We start from the raw sequence: 26561 nt of genomic DNA on the forward strand, positions 1-26561 counted from the left end.
GTGCATAAAGTGTACTCCCGGATTGATTTCTTTATTCTGAGCAGGGCTCTACTGATGGGGGTGGTGGACACAGGGTACTCGGTGATCACAATCTCAGACCATGCCCCACACTGGTTGACCTACTGGTTAGTAAAGACAGTAATCAGCGCCCGCACTGGAGGTTAGACGTGAGACTTTTAGTGGACGAAGAAGTGTGCCGGTGGTTGAGGAAATGTATTCAGAATTACCTGGAGGTCAATGACACGGAGGAAATCTCGGCAGCGGTGGTCTGGGAGGCATTGAAGGCGGTGGTTAGAGGGGAGCCGATCTCGATACGGGCACACAGGGACAAGGTAGACAGGACAGAGATGGACTGACTGGTAAAGGAGATACTACAGGTCGACGGGAGTGTGCGGAGACCCCAGACGCAGAGCTTCTAAGGGAACGACGGAGGCTACAGGCGGAGTTCGGCTTGATAACTACAGGAAGAGCGGTAGAGCAGCTGAGAAAGGGGAGGGGGGGGTGATTTATGAGCATGGAGAGGAGGCCAGCAGAATGCTTGCACAGCAGCTTAGAAAGAGGGATGCAGCCAGGGAGATAGGGAAAGAAAAGGATGGAGACGGGAACCTGGTAGGAGATTCAGTAGGGGGGAATAAGGCATTTAAGGAGTTTTACAGTAGGTTGTATGGGTCGGAACCCCCACCTGGGCCGGAGGGGATGAGGCACTTCCTAGGGGGGCTGAATTTCCCAAAGGCGGACGGGGAACTGGTAGAAGGGCTTGGGGCCCCGATCGGGATCGAAGAGATAGCAGAGGGGCTGAAGGCCATTCAGTCGGGTAAAGCCCCGGGGCCAGATGGGTACCCAGTGGAGTTCTAGAAAAAGTTCTCTGGGATATTGGGGCCGCTGTTAATGAGGACATTCAATGAAGCAAGGGAGAGAGGGGTGCTTCCCCCGACGATGTCACAGGCCACGATCTCGTGATCTTGAAGCGGGATAAGGATCCGGAGCTGTGTGGGTCCTACAGACCGATATCCCTATTGAATGTGGACGCCGAACTGCTGGCCAAAATTTTGTCCTCTAGGATTGAAGACTGTGTTCCGGACGTGATTGGGGAGGACCAGACGGGGTTCGTTAAGAGAAGGTAGTTGGTGTCCAATGTAAGAAGGTTGCTAAATGCGATCATGATGCCACCAGAATGTAGGGAAGTGGAGGTAGTGGTCGCAATGGACGCAGAGAAGGCTTTTGATCGAGTAGAATGGGAATATCTGTGGGAGGTAATTGGACGGTTCGGATTTGGGCAGGGCTTTATTGACTGGGTCAGGTTGCTGTATCAGGCTCCTGTGGCGAGCGTACGGACGAATAGGATGATATCGGACTATTTCAGGCTACATCGGGGGACGAGACAGGGATGCCCCCTTTCCCCACTGTTGTTCGCGCTGGCTATAGAGCCGCTGGCAATTGCGCGGAGAGCCTCAAGGGGCTGGAAGGGGTTGGTCCGGAGTGGGATGGGGGTGGAACAAAGTCTCTCTTTATGCACACAACCTGCTCCTGTATGTATCTGACCCAGTGGAGGGGATGGAAGAAATCATGAGGATTCTGGGGGAATTTGGCTGGTTTTCGGTGTACTAATTAAATATGGGGAAAAGTGAGATGTTTGCGATCCAGGCAAGGGGACAGGAGAGGCGACTGGGGGAACTGCTGTTTAGAGTGGTAGGGGGAAGATTCAGGTATCTAGGCATCCAAGTGACGCAGGAATGGGAACGGTTGCACAAACTTAAGCTGGCCCGTCTGGTAGACCAAATTAAGGACGATTTTCAGAGGTGGGACGCACTCTCGTTGTCATTAGCTGGGAGGGTCCAGACGGTGAAGATGACAGTCCTTCCGAGATTCCTGTGTGTGTTCCAGTGTCTCCCCATCGTTATTCTGCGGACCTTTTTTAAACGGATTAACAAAGTAATCACTGGCTTGGTATGGGCGGGCTGGCGCTGCCAAACTTCAGTAACTATTATTGGGCGGCGAATATAGCTATGATCAGGAAGTGGGTGGTGGGGGGAGTGTCGGCATGGGAGCCTATGGAGGCGGCCTCATGTAAGGGCACCAGTTTGGGAGCGTTGATAACGGCGCCTCTGCCGTTCCCGCCGGCACGGTACTCCACCAGCCCCGTGGTGGTGGCAGCCCTGTGAGTCTGGGGGCAATGGAGGAAGCATGTGGGAGCGGAGAGAGCATCGGTCTGGTCTCCAATCTGCAATAATCACCGGTTTGCCCCGGGAAGAATGGACGGAGGGTTTCGGAGATGGCGGAGAGCAGGGATTGAGAGGATGGGGGATATGTTTATAGAAGGGAGCTTTCCTAGCTTGAGGGAGCTGGAGGAGAAATGTGGATTGGCGAGGGGAAACAAATTCAGGTACCTGCAGGTCCGGGACTTCCAACGTAGACAGGTCTCAACCTTCCCGCTCCGACCACCAAGGGGAATTCAGGATAGGGTAGCTCCAGAGTGTGGCTGGGAGAAGGGAAGGTCTCCGACATCTAGAAGGAGCTCATGGGGTCAGAGGACACGCAGACTGAGGAGCTGAAGCGCAAGTGGGAAGAGGAGTCAGGAGGAGAGATAGAGAATGGTCTCTGGGCGGATGCGTTGAGTAGAGTCAACGCGTCCACAACATGTGCCAAGCTCAGCCTGATACAGTTTAATGTTCATCGGGCTCACATGACAGTGGCCCGGATGAGCAGGTTCTTTGGTGTAGAAGATAGGTGTGCAAGGTGTGCGAACCATGTCCACATGTTTTGGGCATGCCCAAAGCTTAGGGGATTCTAGCAGGGGTTTGCAGACGTCATGGCCACGGTGTTAAAAACAAGGGTTCGGAGGTGGCGATTTTCGGGTGTCGGAAGATCCGGGAATCCAGGAGGAAAAAGAGGCAGACGTTCTGGCCTTTGCCTCCCTGGTAGCCCGGAGACGGATATTATTAGCTTGGAGGGATTCAAAGCCCCCAAAGTCGGAGACCTGGCTATCGGACCTGGCTAGCTTTCTCTGTTTGGTGAAAATCAAGTTTGCCTTGAGAGGGTCACCGTTAGGGTTCGCCCAGAGGTGGCAACCGTTTGTCGACTTCTTTGCAGAAAATTAATCGCCCGGGGGGGGGGGGGGGGGGGGGGGGGGGGGGGGGTAGTGTAGCAGTGGGGGGTTAATTAAGGTGGGAACTGTAAGGGAGGAAGCAGGCTTTTTGCACTATGTGCACTATGTTTATAGACTCATGTATATTGTTTATTTTGTCATTGTTGTAAAAACAAAAATACCTCAATAAAATGTTGATTAAAAAACTAAATAAAAGGGTTATGGTATTATATTATTAGCAGAGGCATAGAAGCTAAGAGCAGGGAGGTTAGGCCAGAACTGTGCAAAACGTTGGTTTGGCCATAGCTAGAGAATTGTGTGCAGTTCTGGAATCTACATTGTAGGAGGCATGTAATAACACTTGAAAGGCTGCAGAGGAAATTTACCGGGATGTTGCCTGGGCTGAAGAGTTTGAGTTATGAAGAGAGATTGGATAGACTTGGATTGTTTTCCTTGGAGCAGAGGAGACTGAGGGAGGACATGATTGCAATGTACAAAGTTGTGTCGCACTGGCTTAGCTCAAGGCAGGAGCAGAGGCCAGGATGGAGGTTAGGCGCAGGGCTTCTAGCGGACAAGGGGTTCTGTGAGATGAGAAGGGGGTCGGTGATCGGAGACTATGTGGAGTTCAATCAGAATGGGGAGGCATTGGCGGCCATACTTTGGGAGGCATTGAAGGCGGTGGTTCGGGGGGGCGGGGGGGGATGTTACCTCGTTTAAGGTGCTCAGAGATAGGAGGGACGAGTATGGACGGTTGTTGGACGAGATAGTCGAGGTGGACAAAAAATATTTAAATGCCTCCACCAAGGAGCAATTGGTGGAGAGAAAGAGGTTACCGGGCAGTTTGACAGGCTGATGATGGGGAAGGCAGTGGGGCAGCGACGATGGCGAGGGGAGTGCAGTATGAAAATCGAGAGGAGAGTTGTATGCTAGCCCACCAGCTACGGAGGCAGGCCGCATCCAGGAAAATTCTGAGGGTACGGACAGGGAAGGGGGAGGTAGTGTTGGAGCCGGGGAAGAGTAACGAGACGTTCAGGGAGTGCAATGATAAGTTATATAGGGCCGAACCGGGTGGTGAGGAAGGGGATATGGGGCATTTTTTGGAATGATAGGTACACAGGATTTTGTACATGGGCAGCAGAGTTTTGGATTAAAACAGAAAATATTGGACAATCTCAGCTGGTCTGACAGCATCTGTGGAGAGAAAAGGGAGCTAACATTTCAAATCTGGATGATTCTTTGTCAAAGCTAGAGAACTGGAAATGGGGTCAGATTTATACTGTAGTGGGGGTGAGGGGGGCTGGTTAGAGGCCAGCGATAGATGGAGATAGACAAAGATGTCGAGAACAGAGATAAAAGGAATGTAAATGAGGTGATTAAGGCTAAGAAGGGTGCTGATAGTGGCACACAAAGAGATTAGAATGTGTGAATGGCAGAACAATGGTGAGCAATGTGTAAATGGCAAATAGGAACCGCGGCTCAATCTCAGAAGTGGTCGTTGAGAGGGATGAATTCAACAGCAAGGGAGCAGAATTTGTGACATGCATTGCAAAAAAGTGCTTCAACATCCAATATTTAATTGATCTAAATTTTTGATAATCCAGTACTGATATCAGACTTGTAACCTGACAATTTAGAGACATTGGAGGCGTCATGAGAGGTGGTATTGAAGTATAGCTGGGTGTCGTCAGCAATGAACGGCTGTGTTTTTGAATTTTGTCATCAAGGGCAGCGTGGGAAACTGGAGTTAACGGAGGAATGGGAAGAGAAGCCGTTGATGACAACTCTATGGCTATAATTAGCTCAATAGGAATCGGTACACTCCCACTCAGCTGGACAGCAGAGGCACACTGGTGATGAACGGTGTGATCAACTGCGTCAAAGGCTGCATACAGGTCAAAGAACAAAGAAAAGTACAGCACAGGAACAGGTCCTTCGGCCCTCCAAGCCTGTGCCGACCATGCTGCCCATCTCAACTAAAATCTTCTGCACTTCCTGAGTCCGTATCCCTCTATTCCCATCCTATTCATGTATTTGTCAAGATGCCCCTTAAATGTCACTATCGTCCCTGCTTCCACCGGCAGCGAGTTCCAGGCACCCCTCTGTGTAAAAAAAACCTGCCTCGTACATCTCCTCTATATCTTGTCCCTCGCACCTTAAACCTATGCCCCCTAGTAATTGACCCCTCTACCCTGGGAAAAAGCCTCTGACTATCCACTCTGTCTGTGCCCCTCATAATTTTGTAGACCTCTATCAGGTCGCCCCTCAATCTCCTTCGTTCCAGTGAGAACAAATCGAGTTTATTCAACCGCTCCTCATAGCTAATGCCTTCCATACCAGGCAACATCCTGGTAAATCTCTTCTCCACTCTCTCTAAAGCCCTCACATCCTTCTGGTAGTGTGGCGACCAGAATTGAACACTATACTCCAAGTGTGGCCTAACTAAGGTTCTATACAGCTGCAACATGACTTGCCAATTCTTATACTCAATGCCCTGGCCAATGAAGGCAAGCATGCCGTGTGCCTTCTTGACTACCTTCTCCACCTGTGTTGCCCCTTTCAGTGACCTGTGGACCTGTATACGTAGATCTCTCTGACTGTCAATACTCTCGAGGGTTCTACCATTCACTGTATATTCCCTACCTGCATTAGACCTTCCAAAATGCATTACCTCACATTTGTCCGGATTAAACTCCATCTGCCATCTCTCCGCCCAAGTCTCCAAACAATCTAAATCCTGCTGTATCCTCGGACAGTCCTCATCACTATCCGCAATTCCACCAACCTTTGTGTCGTCTGCAAACTTACTAATCAGACCAGTTACATTTTCCTCCAAATCATTTATATATACTACAAACAGCAAAGGTCCCAGCACTGATCCCTGCGGAACACTACTAGTCACAGACCTCCAATCAGAAAAGCACCCTTCCATTGCTACTCTCTGCCTTCTATGACCCAGCCAGTTCTGCATCCATCTTGCCAGCTCACCACTGATCTCGTGTGACTTCAACTTTTGTGCCAGTCTGCCATGAGGGACCTAGTCAAAGGCCTTACTGAAGTCCATATAGACAACATCCACTGCCCTATCTGCATCAATCATCTTTGTGACCTCTTCGAAAAACTCTCTCAAGTTAGTGAGACACAGCCTCCCCTTCACAAAACCGTGCTTCCTCTCGCTAATACGTCCATTTGCTTCCAAATGGGAGTAGATCCTGTCTCGAAGAATTCTCTCCAGTAATCTCCCTACCAGTGACGTAAGGTTCACCGGCCTGTAATTCCCTGGATTATCCTTGCTACACTTCTTAAACAAAGGAACAACACTGGCTATTCTCCAATCCTCCGAGACATCACCTGAAGACAGTGAGGATCCAAAGATTTCTGCCAAGGCCTCAGCAATTTCCTCTCTAGCCTCCTTCAGTATTCTGGGGTAGACCCCATCAGGCCCTGGGCACTTATCTACCTTAATATTTTTCAAGACGCCCAACACCTCGTCTTTTTGGATCTCAATGTGACCCAGGCTAGCTACACACCCTTCTTCAGACTCAACATCCGCCAATTTCTTCTCGTTGGTGAATACTGATGCAAAGTATTCATTTAGTACCTCGCCCATTTCATCTAATTTTTTTTTTCATAGAATTTACAGTGCAGAAGGAGGCCATTCGGTCCATCGAGTCTGCACCAGCTCCTGGAAAGAGCACCCTACCCAAGCCCACCCTCCCCCCCCCCCCCCCCCACCCCATCCCCATAACCCAGCAACCCCACCCAACACTAAGGGCAAGTTGGGACACTAAGGGCAATTTAGCATGGCCAATCCCCCTAACCTCCACATCTTTGGACTGTGGGAGGAAAACGGAGCGCCCGGAGGAAACCCACACAGACACGGGGAGAACGTGCAGACTCCTCTGGCTCCACATATAGATTCCCTTGCCTGTCCTTCAGTGGGCTACGTGTAAAAAGCCTTGGGATTTTCGTTAACCCTATTTGCTAATGACTTTTCGTGATGCCTTTTAGCCTTCCTGACTCCTTGCTTAAGTTCCCTCCTACTTTCCTTATATTCCACACAGGCTTTGTCTGTTCCCAGCCTTCTAGCCCTGACAAATGCCCCCTTTTTCTTTTTGACGAGGCCTACAATATCTCTCGTTATCCTAGGTTCCCGAAATTTGCCATATTTATCCTTCTTCCGCACAGGAACATGCCGGTCCTGAATTCCTTTCAACTGACATTTGAAAGCCTCCCACATGTCAGATGTTGATTTACCCTCAAACATCTGTCCCCAATCTAGGTTCTTCAGTTCCCGCCTAATAGTGTTATAATTAGCCTTCCCCCAATTTAGCACATTCACCCTAGGACCATTTTTATCCTTATCCACCAACACTTTAAAACTTAATGAATTGTGGTCACTGTTCCCGAAATGCTCCCCTACTGAAACTTCTAACACCTGGCCGGGCTCATTCCCCAATACCAGGTCCAGTACAGCCCCTTCCCTAGATGGACTATCTACATATTGTTTTAAGAAGCCCTGCTGGATGCTCCTTACAAACTCTGCCCCGTCCAAGCCCCTAGCAATAAGTGAGTCCCAGTCAATATTGGGGAAGTTGAAGTCTCCCATCACAACAACCCTGTTGCTTTTACTCCTTTCCAAAATCTGTCCACCTCTCTGCTCCTCTATCTCCCGCTGGCTGTTGGGAGGCCTGTAGTAAACCCCCAACATTGTGCTGCACCCTTCTTATTCCTGATCTCTACCCATATAGCCTCGCTGCCGTCTGAGGTGTCCTCCCATTGTACAGCTGTGATATTCTCCCTAACCAGTAGCGCAACTCCGCCACCCCTTTTTCATTCCCCTCTATCCCGCCTGAAACATCTAAATCTGGAACGTTTAGCTGCCAATCCTGTCCTTCCGTCAACCAGATCTCTGTATTGGCAACAACATCATAGTTCCAAGTACTAATCCAAGCTCTAAGTTCATCTGCCTTACCTGTTATACTTCTTGCATTAAAACATATGCAATTGAGGCCACCAGTCCCGTTGTTTTCAGCAACACCTCCCTGTCTGCTCTTCCTCAGAGCCATACTGGCCCTATTCCCTAGTTCTCCGCCAATGTTTTCACCTTCTGACCTATTGCTCCTGTACCCACCCCCCTGCCATACTAGTTTAAACCCTCCCATGTGACACTAGCAAACCTTGTTTCAAGGTCAAGAACAAGGACAAAAAGTCTGCCTTGGCCATAATATCAAAGTAACAAATGGCATCCTATCATAGAATTTACAGAGCAGAAGGAGGCCATTCAGCCCATCGAGTCTGCACCGGCTCTTGGAAAGAGCACCCTACCCAAGGTCAACACCGCCACCCTATCCCCATAACCCAGTAACCCCACCCAACACTAAGGCCAATTTTGGACACTAAGGGCAATTTATCTTGGCCAATCCACCTAACCCGCACATCTTTGGACAGTGGGAGGAAACCGGAGCACCCGGAGGAAACCCACGCACACACGGGGAGGATGTGCAGACTCCGCACAGACCGTGACCCAAGCCAGAATCGAACCTGGGACCCTGGAGCTGTGAAGCAATTGTGCTATCCACAAGGCTACCGTGCTGCCCCACGGTAGCTATGTTAAGAGCTGTTTCAGTATTGTGGCAGGTGTAGAAGCCTGTTTCAAAGGATTCAAACAGAGTTACAAGAAGATGGGGACAAATTTGGTAAGTGACAGCATGTTCAATGACTTTGGAGTGGAAAGGGAGGTTGGAAATCTGGCATTTACTTTTTTTTAAATAAATTTAGTGTACCCAATTCATTTTTTTCCAGTTAAGGGGCAATTTAGCGTGTTCAATCCATCTACCCTGCACATCTTTGGGTTGTGGGGATGAAACCCACGCAAAGACGGGGAGAATGTGCAAACTCCACACAGTCAGTGACCCAGAGCCGGGATCGAACCTGGGACCTCGGCGCCATGAGGCAGCAGGGCTAACCCACTGCGCCACTGTGCTGCCCTGAGATCTGGCATTTACAAGGACAAAGCCACCAAGAATTGGCTTTTTGTGGAAAGGGGTGATGACAGCACATTGGAAGGAAAGAGGGACAGAGACTGAGGAGAGAACATTGTTAATAATGTTATCTTCCATCAAAGCCAGGAAGGAAAGTTGTGCAGTCAAAACTTTAGTGGGAATAAGAATCAAGAGGACATCAGCGCTGGATTTCTTGTACAGGTTGAGCTCGGAGAGAGTATGTGGAGAGATGGAAGGGGGGCTTAGTGGGCTGGGGGTAAGGAGACAAGTGGCAGAAGCAGCTGATCTCAATCTTGCTGGCAAATCCACCATTCCTCGCAACTGCTTTCAGTGGTGAGAGCAGAGGAAATCAGGAAAAAAGGTTTTAAAACAAAATTGAGGGTCACCACTTGGTGTGTGAATATTAAACACGTGTAAAGCTCCTTCTAACTTTCCCTATCCTTTCCTCCCAGTTAAGATACAGAATGGGTTAGCTACAAAATAAAGCTCCATCAAGCACATAGCCAGTTCTGCTACATATTAGATATAGAACAATATTTCATCAAACACACCCAGGATAGTTAGAAATAAAGATTTCTCATTAAGCTCCCTTGGTCAGATTCAGCACATTTGATGCTCCATCCCATAATTTCGCCTTACTTTAATCTCAGACCAACATCATAGAATTTACAGTGCAGAAGGAGGCCATTCAACCCATCAAGTCTGCACCAGTCCTAGGAAAGAGCATCCTAGTTAAGCCCATACCTCCACCCTAACCCTGTAAGTCAGTTACCCCACCTCACCTTTTTTGGCACCCAAGGGCAATTTAGCATGGCCAATCTACCTAACCGGCACATCTTTGGATTGTGGGAGGAAACCAGAGCACCCGGAGGAAACCCACGCACACACGGGGAGGATGTGCAGACTCCGCACAGACAGTGACCCAAGCCAGGAATCGAGCCTGACATCCTGGAGTGTGAAGCAAATGTGCTAACCACAGTGCTACCTTGCCTCCCGGAACATCATTCTGCTTTAAGAGATACAGCTTCCATGTCGTAGCCATGGCCTCCAAGATTCCCAATTTAATGTCAATTTTTGCCAAACTGAGCTATAGCAATGTTTTCTTATGTCTATTAAGTAGCAGGCCGAATCAAATAATGTGGACAGCACAAACTTATTTTTCACCATATCCTTAAAGCAAGAGAACTTCCATCCCATCAATCCAAGGATTTGTTCAAACTCTGATCCAAAGGAGCTATCCTGCCATGAAACTAAAATCATCTTCATTGCAGGTTCTTATTTTTGTTGATCTACACAGCATCTAGATTCCTGTGTGGCCGAGTGAGCTGGATCGAGACATTGGTTAATCCTCTACAAGACAGGGTAATAGCATCTTCAATTGACCTAATGCCCTCTCTTCCCTCGCTAGAACTCTTGGTGAGACAAATAGCAGGCACATATCCCACTGGTTCACTGCATTATGGATTTGATACATGGTTCACTTCTCACTCAGATATGAATGACATCTGCCTGCATCAGATGTAATCCAACCCACCAGTTAGCGAGAGAAAAGCCAATTAACCAAAAATAGACATTTGACAAATTCATCATCGGGTGCTATCCCAGCACTGGAATTCAGTCCACAGCCCGGTGTTTACGTAGCTCCGATCCAACAAGATACTTTGATTGTTTTCTCCCCACTCGTCTAAAGACACACTCCCCTCTGCCCTCGCCCACGCCTTCTGGCATCGCATCCCACCCAATGAAACTCCCTGTATCACCGGACACACTCACTAAATGAGCCCAGACAATATATTCCAGAAGATCATTTAACAATTTAACTCATCACAACTCAGCCTGATCATATCTCCACTTGACCTGCTCATCACATAGGCACTTTCAAGCATGGATTACTGGATAGTGATCAGCAGCGCAAACACTGGACGGTTTCACCTCTCCTTCATTTAATGGGACATAGGCCAAGTATGTCACCAAGACCAAGGTCAGTCAACCCAGCACAAACTGTGAAACTAACTTGGCCTTCACACCTCAGGAGGACAACACCTTCACCAACTGTGCCATTAGAGCAGCCAGTGACTGTATCTGCTCACCTTTTTAAACTGGTGATGTTGCTTCTTGCCACAAACCTTGCAAATGGCACCTACAGAAAAGGATGAAAAAGAGATGTATACACAACACTGACTTGACTTTGGGATAGCTAAATTTCAGAATTTAAAAGTAAATAACTATTAATTTTTTTAAAAAGCCTTTTTGAAAGTGAATCATTTGAAAAACAGCTGGTTGCATAAAAACAAAATAATTTTGACTTCCGGGTGCGGCGATGACCAGCTAAGTCGCACGTTTCGGCAGCTCCCGGTGGAACGGACTTTTGGGCTCTTAATAGGAGCCCCAACGGCAATTTTAACGGCTAAAAACGCTGTGCGGTAAACCAGAAGGGAATCCCCCCTGGATACGGATGGAAAAAGGAGGGGAAAGTGGCCGGATTGCAGCGGATCCCTTAGTGCAGCGGCAAGGAAGGCAAGCAAAAACCAATATGGCGTCGGAAGGTGGCAGTTTAACATGGGGCCCTGAACAACAAGGGTTCTTGAAATGCTGTGTGGAAGAACTCAAAAAGGAAATGAAGAAAGAGCTGTTGGCCCCGATATTACAGGCGATCGAAGGGCTAAAGGATGAGCAAAAGACCCAGGAGCGGGAGCTTCGGGTCGTGAAGGCAAAGGCTGCCGAGAATGAGGACGACATACAGGGCCTGGTGGTGAAGACGGAGATGCACGAGGCACACCATAAACGATGTGTGGAAAGACTGGAGGTGCTGGAGAACAACGCGAGGAGGAATAACTTAAGGATTCTTGGTCTTCCTGAAGGTGCGGAGGGAGCGGACGTCGGGGCATATGTGAGCACCATGCTGCACTCGTTAATGGGAGCGGAGGCCCCGGCGGGCCCGCTGGAGGTGGAGGGAGCATACCGAGTGATGGCGCGAGGACCGAGAGCAGGAGAAATTCCTAGAGCCATAGTGGTGAGATTCCTCCGTTTTAAGGATAGAGAGATGGTCCTTAGATGGGCAAAGAAAACTCGGAGGAGTAAGTGGGAGAACGCGGTGATCCGCGTATACCAAGACTGGAGTGCGGAGGTGGCGAGAAGGAGGGCGAGCTTTAATCGGGCCAAGGCGGTGCTTCACAAAAAGAAGATAAAATTCGGGATGCTGCAACCGGCAAGACTGTGGGTCACATACCAAGGGAGGCACCACTACTTTGAGACGGCGGATGAGGCGTGGACTTTTATCGTGGAAGAAAAATTGGAATGATCGGGTTATTAAAAAGAACGTTTGAAACAAAGTGGTGGGGCGAGTATGGGGGGCGAAGAGGGGGGTAAAAAGGGGGGAAAGAGGAGTTTTATGTTATTAATCCTGCGATGTGGTAACTTTTCTCTCTTCCACAGGTGGTGGTGGGGGGAGGAAAGGAGGTGGAGGAGATGGGGCGCTGGCCATTGGGGGCGGGGCCAAGGGGGAAGCGCGGGCTTGGTTCCCGCGCTATGATAATCATGGCGGGAATAGGGAAGCAGGAAGGAGGGGGCGTTGCACGGTGCGAGCCGAGGTCACGGGGGGAAGCCGAGGTCGGCCAGAGTTTGCTGACTTCTGGGAGCAACATGGGGGGGTGTAACTACGCTAGTGGGGGATCTAGCGGGGGGGGGGGGGGATTATTGGGTTGCTGCTGCTGGGGAGAGGGGGGAGCTGGTATGGGGTGGGGTGGACGGGGGACACAGCTGCGTGGGAACCGGGGGAGGAGCTGGAAAAAGGGGATGGCTAATCGACAAGGGGGGGGGGGTAAAAAGCCCCCCAACCCGGCTGATCACGTGGAATGTGAGAGGGCTGAACGGGCCGATAAAAAGGGCAAGGGTACTCGCACACCTTAAGAAACTTAAGGCAGACGTGGTTATGTTACAGGAGACGCACTTGAAACTGATAGACCAGGTTAGACTACGCAAAGGATGGGTGGGGCAGGTGTTTCATTCGGGGCTAGATGCGAAAAACAGGGGGGTGGCTATATTAGTGGGGAAGCGGGTAATGTTTGAGGCAAAGACTATAGTGGCGGATAGCGGGGGCAGATACGTGATGGTGAGTGGCAAATTACAGGGGGAGACGGTGGTTTTGGTAAACGTATATGCCCCGAACTGGGATGATGCCAATTTTATGAGGCGTATGCTAGGACGCATCCCGGACCTAGAGGTGGGAAAGTTGGTAATGGGGGGAGATTTCAATACGGTGTTGGAACCAGGGCTGGACAGGGCGAGGTCCAGGACTGGAAGGAGGCCGGCAGCAGCCAAGGTGCTTAAAGATTTTATGGAGCAGATGGGAGGAGTAGACCCGTGGAGATTTAGCAGACCTAGGAGAAAGGAGTTTTCGTTTTTCTCCTATGTCCACAAAGTCTATTCGCGAATAGACTTTTAGTTTTGGGAAGGGCGTTGATTCCGAAGGTGAGGGGAACGGAGTATACGGCTATAGCCATTTCCGATCACGCTCCACACTGGGTGGACTTGTAGAGATGGGGGAGGAAACAGAAGGGCGCCCACCCTGGAGAATGGACATGGGACTAATGGCAGATGAGGGGGGGTGTCTAAGGGTGAGGGGGTGCATTGAAAAGTACTTGGAACTCAATGATAATGGGGAGGTCCAGATGGGAGTGGTCTGGGAGGCGCTGAAGGCAGTGGTTAGAGGGGAGCTGATATCAATAAGGGCACATAAAGGAAAGCAGGAGAGTCGGGAACGGGAGCGGTTGCTGCAAGAACTTCTGAGGGTGGACAGGCAATATGCGGAGGCACCGGAGGAGGGACTGTACAGGGAGGGGCAAAGGCTACACGTAGAATTTGACTTGCTGACAACGGGTACTGCAGAGGCACAGTGGAGGAAGGCACAGGGTGTACAGTACGAATATGGGGAGAAGGCGAGCAGGTTACTGGCCCACCAATTGAGGAAAAGGGGAGCAGCGAGGGAAATAGGGGGAGTGAGGGATGAGGAAGGAGAGATGGAGCGGGGAGCGGAGAGAGTGAATGGAGTGTTCAAGGCATTTTATAAAAGATTATACGAAGCTCAACCCCCGGATGGGAGAGAGAGAATGATGGGCTTTCTGGACCAGCTGGAATTTCCTAAGGTGGAGGAGCAGGAGAGGGTGGGACTGGGAGCACAGATCGAAATAGAGGAAGTAGTGAAAGGAATTATGAGCATGCAGGCGGGGAAGGCTCCGGGACCGGATGGATTTCCAGTTGAATTTTATAGGAAATATGTGGACTTGCTCGCCCCGCTACTGATGAGGACCTTTAATGAGGCAAAGGAAAGGGGGCAGCTGCCCCCGACTATGTCTGAGGCAACGATATCGCTTCTCCTAAAGAAGGAAAAGGACCCGCTGCAATGCGGGTCCTATAGACCTATTTCCCTCCTAAATGTAGACGCTAAGATTCTGGCCAAGGTAATGGCAATGAGGATAGAGGACTGTGTCCTGGGGGTGGTCCACGAGGACCAAACTGGGTTTGTGAAGGGGAGACAGCTGAATACGAATATACGGAGGCTGCTAGGGGTAATGATGATGCCCCCACCAGAGGGGGAAGCGGAGATAGTGGTGGCGATGGATGCCGAGAAAGCATTTGATAGAGTGGAGTGGGATTATTTGTGGGAGGTGCTGAGGAGATTTGGTTTTGGAGATGAGTATGTTAGATGGGTACAGCTGTTGTATAGGGCCCCGATGGCGAGTGTGGTCACGAATGGACGGGGATCTGCATACTTTCGGCTCCATAGAGGGACAAGGCAGGGATGCCCTCTGTCCCCATTATTGTTTGCACTGGTGATTGAGCCCCTGGCAATAGCATTGAGGGGTTCCAGGAAGTGGAGGGGAGTACTCAGAGGCGGAGAAGAACACCGGGTATCTCTGTATGCGGATGATTTGTTGTTATATGTAGCGGACCCGGCGGAGGGGATGCCAGAGATAATGCGGACACTTCGGGAGTTTGGAGAATTTTCAGGATATAAACTGAACATGGGGAAAAGTGAGTTGTTTGTGGTGCATCCAGGGGAGCAGAGCAGAGAAATAGAGGATTCACCGTTGAGGAAGGTAACGAGGGACTTTCGTTACTTGGGGATCCAGATAGCCAAGAATTGGGGTACATTGCATAGGTTAAATTTAACGCGGTTGGTGGAACAAATGGAGGAGGACTTCAAGAGATGGGACATGGTGTCCCTGTCATTGGCAGGGAGGGTGCAGGCGGTTAAAATGGTAGTCCTCCCGAGATTCCTCTTTGTGTTTCAGTGCCTCCCGGTGGTGATCACAAAGGCTTTTTTCAAAAGGATTGAAAAGAGTATCATGAGTTTTGTGTGGGCCGGGAAGACCCCGAGAGTGAGAAAGGGATTTTTACAGCGTAGTAGGGATAGGGGGGGGCTGGCACTACCGAGCCTAAGTGAGTACTACTGGGCCGCCAAATGGTGAGTAAGTGGATGGGAGAAGGGAAGGGTGCGGCGTGGAAGAGACTGTAGAGGGCGTCCTGTAGGGGGACTAGCCTACAAGCTATGGTGACGGCCCCATTGCCGTTCTCACCGAAGAAATACACCACAAGCCCGGTGGTGGTGGCGACTTTGAAAATGTGGGGACAGTGGAGACGGCATAGGGGAAAGACGGGAGCCTTGGTGGGGTCCCCGATAAGAAATAATCATAGGTTTGCCCCGGGGAGAATGGATGGGGGATTTGGAATATGGCAAAGAGCAGGAGTAACACAATTGAAAGATCTGTTTGTGGATGAGAAGTTTGCAAGTCTGGGAGCGCTGACCGAGAAATATGGGTTGCCCCAAGGGAATGCATTCCGGTATCTGCAACTAAGGGCTTTTGCGAGGCAACAGGTGAGGGAATTCCCGCAGCTCCCGACGCAGGAGGTGCAGGATAGAGTGATCTCAAAGACATGGGTGGGGGACGGTAAGGTGTCAGATATATATAGGGAAATGAGGGACGAGGGGGAGATTATGGTAGATGAGCTGAAAGGGAAATGGGAAGAAGAGCTGGGGGAGGAGATTGAGGAGGGGCTGTGGCCGGATGCCCTAAGTAGGGTAAACTCATCGTCCTCGTGTGCCAGGCTAAGCCTGATACATTTTAAGGTGTTACACACGGCACATATGACTGGAGCACGGCTCAGTAAATTTTTTTGGGTGGAAGATAGGTGTGCGAGATGCTCGAGAAGCCCAGCAAATCACACCCACATGTTCTGGTCATGTCCGGCACTACAGGGGTTTTGGGTGGGGGTGACAAAGGTGCTTTCAAAAGTAGTGGGGGTCCGGGTCGAACCAAGCTGGGGGTTGGCTATATTTGGGGTTGCAGAAGAGCCGGGAGTGCAGGAGGCGAGAGAGGCCGATGTTTTGGCCTTTGCGTCCCTAGTAGCCCGGCGCAGGATACTGTTGATGTGGAAGGAAGCCAAGCCCCCGGGGGTGGAGACCTGGATAAATGACATGGCAGGGTTTATAAAGCTGGAACGGATTAAGTTCGTCCTAAGGGGATCGGCTCAAGGGTTCACCAGGCGGTGGCAACCGTTCGTCGAATACCTCACAGAAAGATAGAGGGAATGGAAAAGAAGAAGAAGGCAGCAGCAGCCCGGGGGGGGGGGGGGGGGGGGGGGCAGAAGGACTCTCCGGTCCGTTAATATATATGTATAATATGTATAGGTTGTTGCTATAGTTAATTGTATATTGGACTGTCAAATCATATTTTTGGAGAGTGGTTATCTGAGACAAGGCAGTTGCCATTTAGAGTTAGTTTTCGTTTTTTGTTAGATATTATTTATTTTTTGTTTATAAAACAGGCCATTGTTATTTATACTGTTATATTACTGTGTAAAGGATACACAATGTACTGTGATGGTTGGCCAAAAATTTACAATAAAATATATTTTAAAAAAATAATAATAATTTAAAGAACGGCTCTGGAAAGCATTCATTAATACAATTTCATTTACCTCACTCGGGACTGAATCATTATCAGTTCAGGAGGACATGACAAAAATAGTGTATTTCTGCTGTTTAGCAGCCTCGTCCAAATCCAGTTATTCTCTTTTTAAATTTCGAGTACCCAATTTTTTTCCAATTAAGGGGCAATTTAGCATGGCCAATCCACCTACCCTGCACATCTTTGGGTTGTGGGGGCAAAACCCACGCAAACACGGGCAGAATGTGCAAGCTCTACACGGACAGTGACCCAGAGCCGGGATTGAACCTGGGACCTCGGTGCCGTTAGGCAGCATTGCTAACCACTGTGCCACCGTACTGCCCCTATCCAAATCCAATTATAAGACATACATGCAGGGTGACCAATACTGTCAACGCATATTACACAACTTACCCGGAGGTCATGGGGCAGCATGACCAGCATGCCACTATGGTCCATAAAATAGGTTCCTTCACTACCGTCATACAACTTCTTGTTCTTTGGCATAAATAGTGGAGTGTGCAACCAAGTGGCACCTGTAAAAGATCAACAATATCAGCTTTAAAGCAGAGATTTGTACCTCCAACCAGTGACAGAAATATCTGAAACCAGGGGACGGATTTTTCAGTGCATTAGAATGCTAGTGTCAAGGGCAGCACAGTGGCACAGTGGGTAGCACTGCTGCCTCACAAAGCCGAGGACCCGGGTTCGATCCTGGCCCCAGGTCACTGCCCGTGTGGAGTTTGCACATTCTCCCCATGTCTGCATGGGTCTCACCCCCTCCAAACAAAGAAGTGCAGGGTGGGTGGATTGGCCACGCTAAATTGTCCCTTAATTGGGGGGGGGGGGGGATTAAAATTTTAAAAAAGAATGTTAGCATCAGGGGTTGGGTGATGAAACAAATATCCCAGCAGTCGGATAATGAAGTACATTTGAATATTGATCCCAGGGGTTGACTAATTCACTATATGGAATCACGAAAGCAGGCCATTTTCAGCTCATCGTGTTTTTGCCAATTCTTTGGATAGCTATCCAATTAATCCCTATCCCCTGCTCTTTCTCCCTAACTCTGTCAACCCTTTCCCTTCACATATTTATACAACAATATATCTTAATGATTCAGATGATGAAACATTATGGAGGGTGCGCTGTGGGGGGGGTGCAGATATTCTTCAGTGTGATTTGGGCAAGTTGAGTGAGTGGGCAAAATGAATGGCAGATGCAGTGTAATCTGGATAAATGTGAGGTTATCGACTTTGATAGCAAAAACGGGAAGACAGACTATTAACTGAATGGCCATGAATTAGGAGAGGGGAATGTGCTGTGCGACCTGGGTGTCCTTGTATACCAGTCACTGAAGGTAAGCATGCAGATAAAGCAGGTGATAAAGAAGGCAAATGGTATGCTGGCCTTCATTGCGAGAGGATTCGAGTACGCGAGCAAGGATGTTTTGCTGATGGTGAGCCCACACCAGGAGTAGTGTGTGCAGTTTTGGTCTCCTTATTTGAGGAAGGATGTTCTTGCTATAGAGGGAGTGCAGCGAAGGTTTACCAGACTGATTCCTGGGATGGCACGACGTATATATGAGGAGAGATTGAGTCGGTTAGGATTGTATTCGATGGAGCTCAGAAGAATGATGGATGATGATGTGCAGGTTAGGTGGAGATGTGCAGGTTAGGTGGATTGGCCATGATAAATTCCCCTTAGTGTCCAAAAAGGTTAGGTGGGGTTACTGGGATAGGGTGGAGCAGTGGGCTTAAGTGGGGTGCTCTTTCCAAGAGCCGGTGCAGACACGATGGCTGAATGGCCTCCTTCTGCACTGTTGATTCTATGAATTCTCTTGGTAAGCTCAGCACTGCATTTGCCTCCACCACACATTCAGCTAGTGAATTCCAAGTCACAACAACTCGCTGTTTAATTAAAAAGGGGTTCCCCCATGTCGTCCTTGGTTCTTTTGCCATCCAATTTAAACCTGTGCTTTCTGGTTACTGACTCTTCTGCAACTGGAAACAGTTTCTCTTCAATCACTCTGTCAAACAATTCATGATTTTGAATACAATTAACTACCAAATATCCTCAACCTTTTCTGCTCCAAGGAAAACAAGTCCAGCTTCTCCAGCCTCGCCGCATATAAATGAAATCCTTCATCCTTGATATAATTCGAATTAATCTCTTCTAAACTCACTCTGAAGCTTTAATATCGTCTCTGAAGCGTGGTGCCAGAATTGAACACAATGGACGAGATTCTCTGGCCTCCCCGCAGCGTGTTTCTCGGCAGCGGGAGGTGACTGGCCATTGGTTAGCGGCAGGATCTTCTGGTCTGGGAAACCCACGGCAGTGATGCGTCGTCAGCGGGACCGGAAGGTCCTGCAGCATGAATAGCTGGAAGATCTTGCTCAATATACTAACTGAGGACTAATAAGAATTGAGTCAAATTAAATTGGTTTCAATCTTACCCTTCTCTCTTATTTATCGTTGTGCTTCATTATTTGCTAGCTTGTTCTTGTTTATGAATGGAAAAGATGTCTCCTAAACTCTATTGATCACCTTTTGAAATATTGCCAATGCAGCTACCTCTGTCGTTTTCTCCTTCTACCTTCCCAGCTTCTGTCTTGTTCAATTAAATTATATTTTTCTAATCTATTACTCAAGTCTTTGCTTTAATTTATGCTTGTCTTAATTATTATTTGAAACATCATTACGTTATGATCGCTTTTGCCTAGATATTCCCTGACAATTGCTTCTCTCATTTGCTCTGCTTCACCTCCATTATTACATTGGACTTTTGGCAGATGAACAGGCCACTGGTTCCACCAGTCCATGCTGATGTTTATGTTCCACTTGAGCCTCCTCCCATATTCCCTAATCTAAAACTACCATCATAGATCTGTATTCCCTTGCCTAGCTTCCTCTAAAATGCCTCTTTGGTCCTTGTGGTACCAAGTTCCACATTCTCACCATTCTCTGGGTGAAGAGGTTTCTTCTGAATTCTCCAATGAATTTCTTGACTACTATCTTATGCCAATGGTCTCTAGTTATGCTCTGCAAGAGGAAACGTTATTTCTATACTCAATCTATCAAAACCTTTTATAATTTTAAAGCAGAGGCTCCAAACAGTGGGTTGCAACCCCATTTCACATTTGGCGTCATGGGCTGCCCCTCGTCCGAGTAGCAATAGCGATTGTGGAGAGAAATTACCCAGTCTGGAGGCTCTGGTGGGACAGCTCTGGATCCACTGTGTCAATTCCACCAAACAGATGGTGAGCTCAAAGTACTCTTTTAACTTCGAGTGGCATGTTCAAGGTGGCCCAGGATGTTTGCATGCACACTTGGCACAGCTAGAGGCTGCGAATGTAATTCAATCACTGATTGAGTGTGGGGAAAAACAGGCGGTCATGAGACTGAGCCAGAAAGGTTAGTGGTACTTCAAACTTTGTTTCTACACCTGTTTGCGGTGTGCAGGTTCCTTACCCCAGGATAGCGACTGTGCTTCACAGGTACCAGCAACTAGACTAAAAGAGAAGATGAGAGGAGCGGAGTTGAGTGAGTGAGTGGGGAGATGGGGGTTGGGAAGGTGGGTGGGGAGATGTGCACACGTGTTTGTGTGGACAGTAACTGATGATAAAGTGTCTGCGGGGGTGGGGTGTGGGAGAGGGGCTTCACTGAATTTTCTATCATAGAATCAACAATGAAGGAGGAAGCCATTCGGCCCATTGAGTCTGCACCGGCCCTGCGAAAGAACATCAAACTTAAGCCCACACCTCTACCCTTTGCTCGTAACCCCACCTAACTTTTGGAATACTAAGGGACAATTTAGCATGGCCAATTCACCTAACTTGCATATCATCAGGCAATATGCAGAACTTTGGTGAAACCCACATGAATTTCAGAAAATAACATTTTTACAAAGTGCTTTAAACACAGATTTTCACATTTACATATTGTATATTGATCTATAGTACATAAACTTTATTAATTATAAGCTGAATGGTAATATGTTGTGTCATGGGAGAGTACCTTTAAGAAATGGATGTGTAAGCAATGTACCTTTAAGAAAACAGTGATGTCAGAGAGTGGATGGATCTGGGCTTTAAGTCAGCCTTTTTGCAGGCAGTTTGAAAAGTGCCTGACTGGTTTTGCTGAGAGCAGTTTAAAAGTGCCTGGCTGTTTTGCGGTGAGCGGATTAAAAGGAGAAAGCCAGTTTGAGACCGCAGCTTGAGAAGTTCTGGTTTGCTGTGAGTGCTTGAAGGGAGAAAGCCAGTTTAAAAAGCAGTGGGTGTGTGTCTGTGTGTGTCCAGAGAGCTGCAAGAAGAAAGCAAGGTGCTGGAGCTGAAATCAACCAAGTTAAGACATCTCTGCCATTCTACAGAAAATATATGTATCCTTTAACCCGATGTGATACTGTTTAAAGGTGTTAAGTCTCTTGGAAGTTGAAGGAACATTTTAAGGAGTTATTTACTGTTGCAATATTTTCTGAGTTATCTTTGAAGTAAGGGGTGTTAAGAGATCCAATGTTTATTTAAGATGTTAAGTTGAGTTCATGGAATAAAGTGTTTTGTGTTTAAAAACCCACGTGTCCATAATTGTAATCCCACACCTAGGGGAAAAGCCGTGTGCTAGGAAAAGCAACAAATCCATTAAAGGGAGAGGTTGGTTGAACTCCATGATACATTTTGGGGTTCTGAAAACGCCTCGCCCATAACAATTGGGGGCTCGAGGGGCATAAATGTCTATCTATTGGATTGGCTTTTGTGAACTTATAGACAGTGAAGGATTGTTGTTTTTCCGGTGTGGTATTTTAGTTTAAGTGGGGAGAGTGTTGTGAACAATGGCTCTTTCAGAGGCTCAGAAGTTTTTGGGGGTGGACACGATGACATGTGATACCTTACGGACAGAGACGAAAAGCAGACTGTTAGATTTGGCAAGAACATTGTAGTTAATATTACCTGACAAAATGCGAAAAGATGAGGTAATTATGGCGGTGGTTAAGCATTTAAGGTTGCCTGAGATAGAGTTTGACTCATTGGAAATGGCAAAAATTCAGTTGCAAATTAAACAAATGGAACATGAGAAAGAATTAAAGCGGCTTGCATACGAGAGTGAGAGAGAGGAAAAAGAAAGAGAAAGAGAGAGAGAGGAAAAAGAAAGAGAGAGAGAGGAAAAAGAAAAGGAGAGAGAAGAAAGGAGAAAAGAAAGAATAGCCCTAGCAGAACAAAAAGAAAAAGAAAGGGAGATACAGATCAGGGAAACAGATAAAGAGAGGGATTGAACTTCAGAAAGTGACCATGAAACATGACAATCAGTTAAAATTGGCAGACGTAAAGGGAAACGTACAGTTGGATGATAGTGATGAGGATAGTGAGAAAAAGCTTCATAGTCGAAGGCTTGATGGGAATCTATTTAAATACGTCCAAGCATTGCCAAGGTTTGACGAGAAGGAAGTGGAACTCTTTTTCATTTCATTTGAGAAGGTAGATAAACAAATGAAATGGCCACAGGACATGTGGGTGTTACTGATTCAAACAAAGCTGGTAGATAGAGCTAGTGAAGTGTTTGCATCACTACCGGAGGTGGTATCTGGAACGTATGAGGAGGTGAAGAAATCCATCTTAAGTGCATATGAGCTAGTGCCTGAAGCTTACAGACAAAGGTTTAGAAATTTAAGGAAAGAATTTGGTCAAACATACATGGAGTTTGAAAGGCTCAAACAGAGTCATTTTGATAGGTGGATAAGGGTGTTGAAAATAGACCAAACGTATGAAGTTCTCAGAGAAATTATACTTTTGGAGGAGTTTAAAAATTCAATTCCTGATGTAGTGAGAACTCATGTGGAAGAACAGAGGGTTAAAACTGCGAGATTAGAAGCGCAAATGGCAGATGATTATGAATTAGTTCATAAATCAAAGATTGGTTTCCGACATCAGTTTCAGCCGGTGAGGGATAGAAACTGGGGACATGATACTCAAGTGGTAAAGGTAAAGGTGATCTGATGGGAGACAATAAAGAGAGTGTGCCTCAGATTAAAAAAGAAATCCAGGAGGGTGGAAAATAAATGAAAAGTTTCAAATGTTTTCACTGTAATAAACTAGACCATATAAAGTCACAGTGTTGGTGGTTGAACAAAAGCACTGGGAAGGCTGATGTGGTAAAACAGGATAAGACAGTGGGGTTTGTTAGAGTGGTAAAGGAAAGCCCAAGGGAAGCGAAGGAGGTGCAAACAATTGTACAGCCTGTTCAAGAAGTAATTGTTAAGAAGGTGCCAGATGTATTTAAAGAATTTACTTGTGTGGGTATAGTTTACTCATGTGTATCAGGAGGAGCAGGTAAAGAAGTCACAATTTTAAGAGATACAGGGGCTAGTAAATCTTTAATGGTAAGAGATGAGGAATTATGTAGTTTGGGAAGAATGTTGCCAGAAAAGATGGTGATATGTGGAATTCAGGGTGAGAGTTGTAGCGTTCCATTATATAAGGTAAGATTAGAAAGTCCAGTGAAGAGTGGTGAAGTGGTAGTAGGAGTAATAGATAAACTATCTTGTCCAGGAATACAGTTTATCTTGGGTAATGATATAGCTGGATCGCAGGTGGAAGTGATGCCTACTGTGGTTGATAAGCCATTGGGAAATCAGCCAACTGAAGTGTTGAAGGACGAATATCCTGGGATTTTTCCGGATTGTGTAGTAACAAGGTCGCAAAGTCACAGGTTAAGACAAGAGGAGAAATCAAAGAGTTAAGATGAAGTTGAAGTGCAATTATCAGAAATGATTTTTGATCAGATGGTTGAAAAAGAACAAGAACAGGTGGAGGATGAGGCGGATATTTTTAGTTCAGGAAAATTGGCGGAGTTACAACAGAAAGATGTTAAAAAAACCTGGATATATCAGAAAGCATATACAGAGGAGGAATCTGAGAGTATACCAGAGTGTTAGTACCGTAAAAATGATGTCTTGATGAGAAAATGGAGACCTGTACATATGCAGGCGGATGAAAAGTGGGCAGAAGTTCATCAAGTAGTATTGCCGGTAGGGTATCGAAAGGAGGTGTTGCGAGTTGCACGTGAGGTACCAGTGGGAGGTCATTTGGGAATAAGGAAAACTCAAGCTCAAATCCAGAAACATTTTTATTGGCCTGGACTACATAAAGATGTAGGTAAATTTTGTCAATCATGTCACACATGTCATGTGATAGGGACGCCTCAAGCAGTGATAAAACCAGCGCCCTTAATCCCCATTCCAGCATTTGAGGAACGTTTTACAAGGGTCCTAATCGATTGTGTCGGACCGCTTCCTAAAACAAAAAGTGGGAATCAATATCTTTTGACTGTAATGGATGTGTCTACTAGGTTTCCAGAGCCCATTCCAGTAAGTAATATTACAGCTAAAAGGATTGTGGAGGAGGTATTTAAATTCTTTACTAGATATGGACTACCCACAGAAATTCAATCGGATCAAGGATCAAATTTTACTTCAAAGTTATTCAAAGAAGTTATGGATAGCTTCTGAATAAAACAATTTAAATCAACTGCGTACCATCCAGAATCGCAGGGACCGTTAGAAAGGTGGCATCTAGGGCAGCACGGTGGCGCAAGTGGTTAGCACGGTTGCCTCACGGCGCCACGGTCCCAGGTTCAATCCCGGGTCACTGTTCGTGTGGAGTTTGCACATTCTCCCCAATTTTGCGTGGGTTTCGCCCCCACAATCCAAAAGATGTGCAGGGTAGGTGGATTGGCCACACTAAACTGCCCCTTAATTGGAAAAATGAATTGGATACTCTAAATTTATTTTTAAAAAGGTGGCATCAGACATTAAAGACAATGTTGAGGGCGTATTGTCAAGACCTTCCAGAGGAAAAATGAACTGACCTGAAAGAGTTATTGATATCACATGGGCAAGTTTGTAGAGATAAATTGGGAAGTACTAAAATGGCTATACATGATGTAGATGTGGGAAATGCTGTTCCGATCAAACAACATCCATATAGACTTAATCCTTTAAAATTGGCACAGGTTAACAGAGAGATTGAGAGTTTCTGTAGAATGACAGAGATATATTAGCTTGGTTGATTTCAGCTCCAGCACCTTGCTTTCTTCTTGCAGCTCTCTGGACACACACAGACACCCACCCACTGCTTTTTAAACTGGCTTTCTCCTTTCAAGAAACTCACAGCAAACCAGAACTTCTCAAGCTGCTGTCTCAAACTGGCTTTCTCCATTTAATCAGCTCACAGCAAAACAACCAGGCACTTTTAAACTGCTCTCAGCAAAACCAGTCAGGCACTTTTCAAACTGCCTGCAAAAAGGCTGACTTAAAGCCCAGATCCATCCACTCTCTGACGTCACTGTTTTCTTAAAGGTACATTGCTTACACATCCATTTCTTAAAGGTATTCTCCCATGACAGTTGCTTTATTGCTATTTTGGTTTTGATTTCTGGGATCACAATAATTTTTCTGTTAAAATGAGTCATGTTGCAAATAGTTTAGTAAATACTGTTTGAAAGCCTCTTATTGTCATTTTTCATCCAACTTTGTTCCAGTGAAAAGAGACCCAGTCTGTCAATTATTTCCTGATCTGTATACCCACTGTAGCATTATCCTTGTAAATGTTCGCTGCATTTTCTAAATGCTTTTCATTGTTTAGCGACCAGAAATGTATGCAATACTCTAAACAGAGCTCTGAACATTATACCAACTCATTATAGCTACAGAAAAGACAACAGAAAACAAGTGGCGTAGATCACTAGGCAGAGCGAGCAGATGAGTCAGGCAATGTATTATTACTCACCATGCCTTGTGAATACCCGGCATACAGTCTCAAACACAAAATGCCGCAGCATGGCGTGGTGTGCTGAAAAATTGCCCTGAAGAAGAAAAAAAAACACAGCTAACGTTTTGTTTAAAAAAGGTGCCCATATTGCAAGTATAAAAGCAAATTCCTGCAGATGCTGGAATCTGAAACAAAAAGAGAAAATATTGAACAATTTCAGCAGGTCTGACAGCATCTGTGGCGAGTGAACGGAGCTAACGTTTCGAGTCTAGATGGCTTTGGCAGAGTCATCCAGACTCGAAACGTTAGCTCACTTCTCTCTCCACAGATGTTGTCAAACCTGCTGCGATAGTCCAGTATTTGCTCTTTTTGTTGCACAAATTACAATCTGACTGCACTTGGTATGGCCACTTCAGAACTGCTATAGCTAACACTCCGGCAGAAAAATAGATAAACCTGCTAAAATATAGCTTCTGACATCCGGTCAGTGTTTCTAGTTACTGCCAGCAGCTTGCCAAAATATCAGTACAATGAAATGAATGAAAATCGCTTATTGTCACAAGTAGGCTTCAATGAAGTTACTGTGAAAAGCCCCTAGTCGCCACATTCCGGCGCCTGTTCGGGGAAGCTGGTACGGGAATTGAACCGTGCTGCTGGCCTGCCTTGGTCCGCTTTATAAGGAAGCGATTTAGCCCAGTGTGCTAAACCAGGCCCTGAACAGATATTAGTCAACATCTCACCACATTGCTTATCGTTTAAAAGC

General features: G+C 47.1%; 1 protein-coding gene across 1 annotated transcript in view; it reads right to left on the minus strand.

Annotated features, from left to right (window-relative positions):
- LOC140398279 (eIF-2-alpha kinase GCN2-like) overlaps positions 1-26561 on the minus strand; it is a 257905-nt gene that overhangs the window by 69292 nt on the left and 162052 nt on the right. Inside the window, 3 exon segments of the mRNA XM_072486762.1 lie at positions 11178-11227; positions 17451-17572; positions 25817-25892. Coding sequence (XP_072342863.1) covers positions 11178-11227; positions 17451-17572; positions 25817-25892 — 248 coding nt within the window.

This window comes from Scyliorhinus torazame, chromosome 2 (assembly GCF_047496885.1).
Source record: "Scyliorhinus torazame isolate Kashiwa2021f chromosome 2, sScyTor2.1, whole genome shotgun sequence".
NCBI classification, from domain to species: domain Eukaryota; kingdom Metazoa; phylum Chordata; class Chondrichthyes; order Carcharhiniformes; family Scyliorhinidae; genus Scyliorhinus; species Scyliorhinus torazame.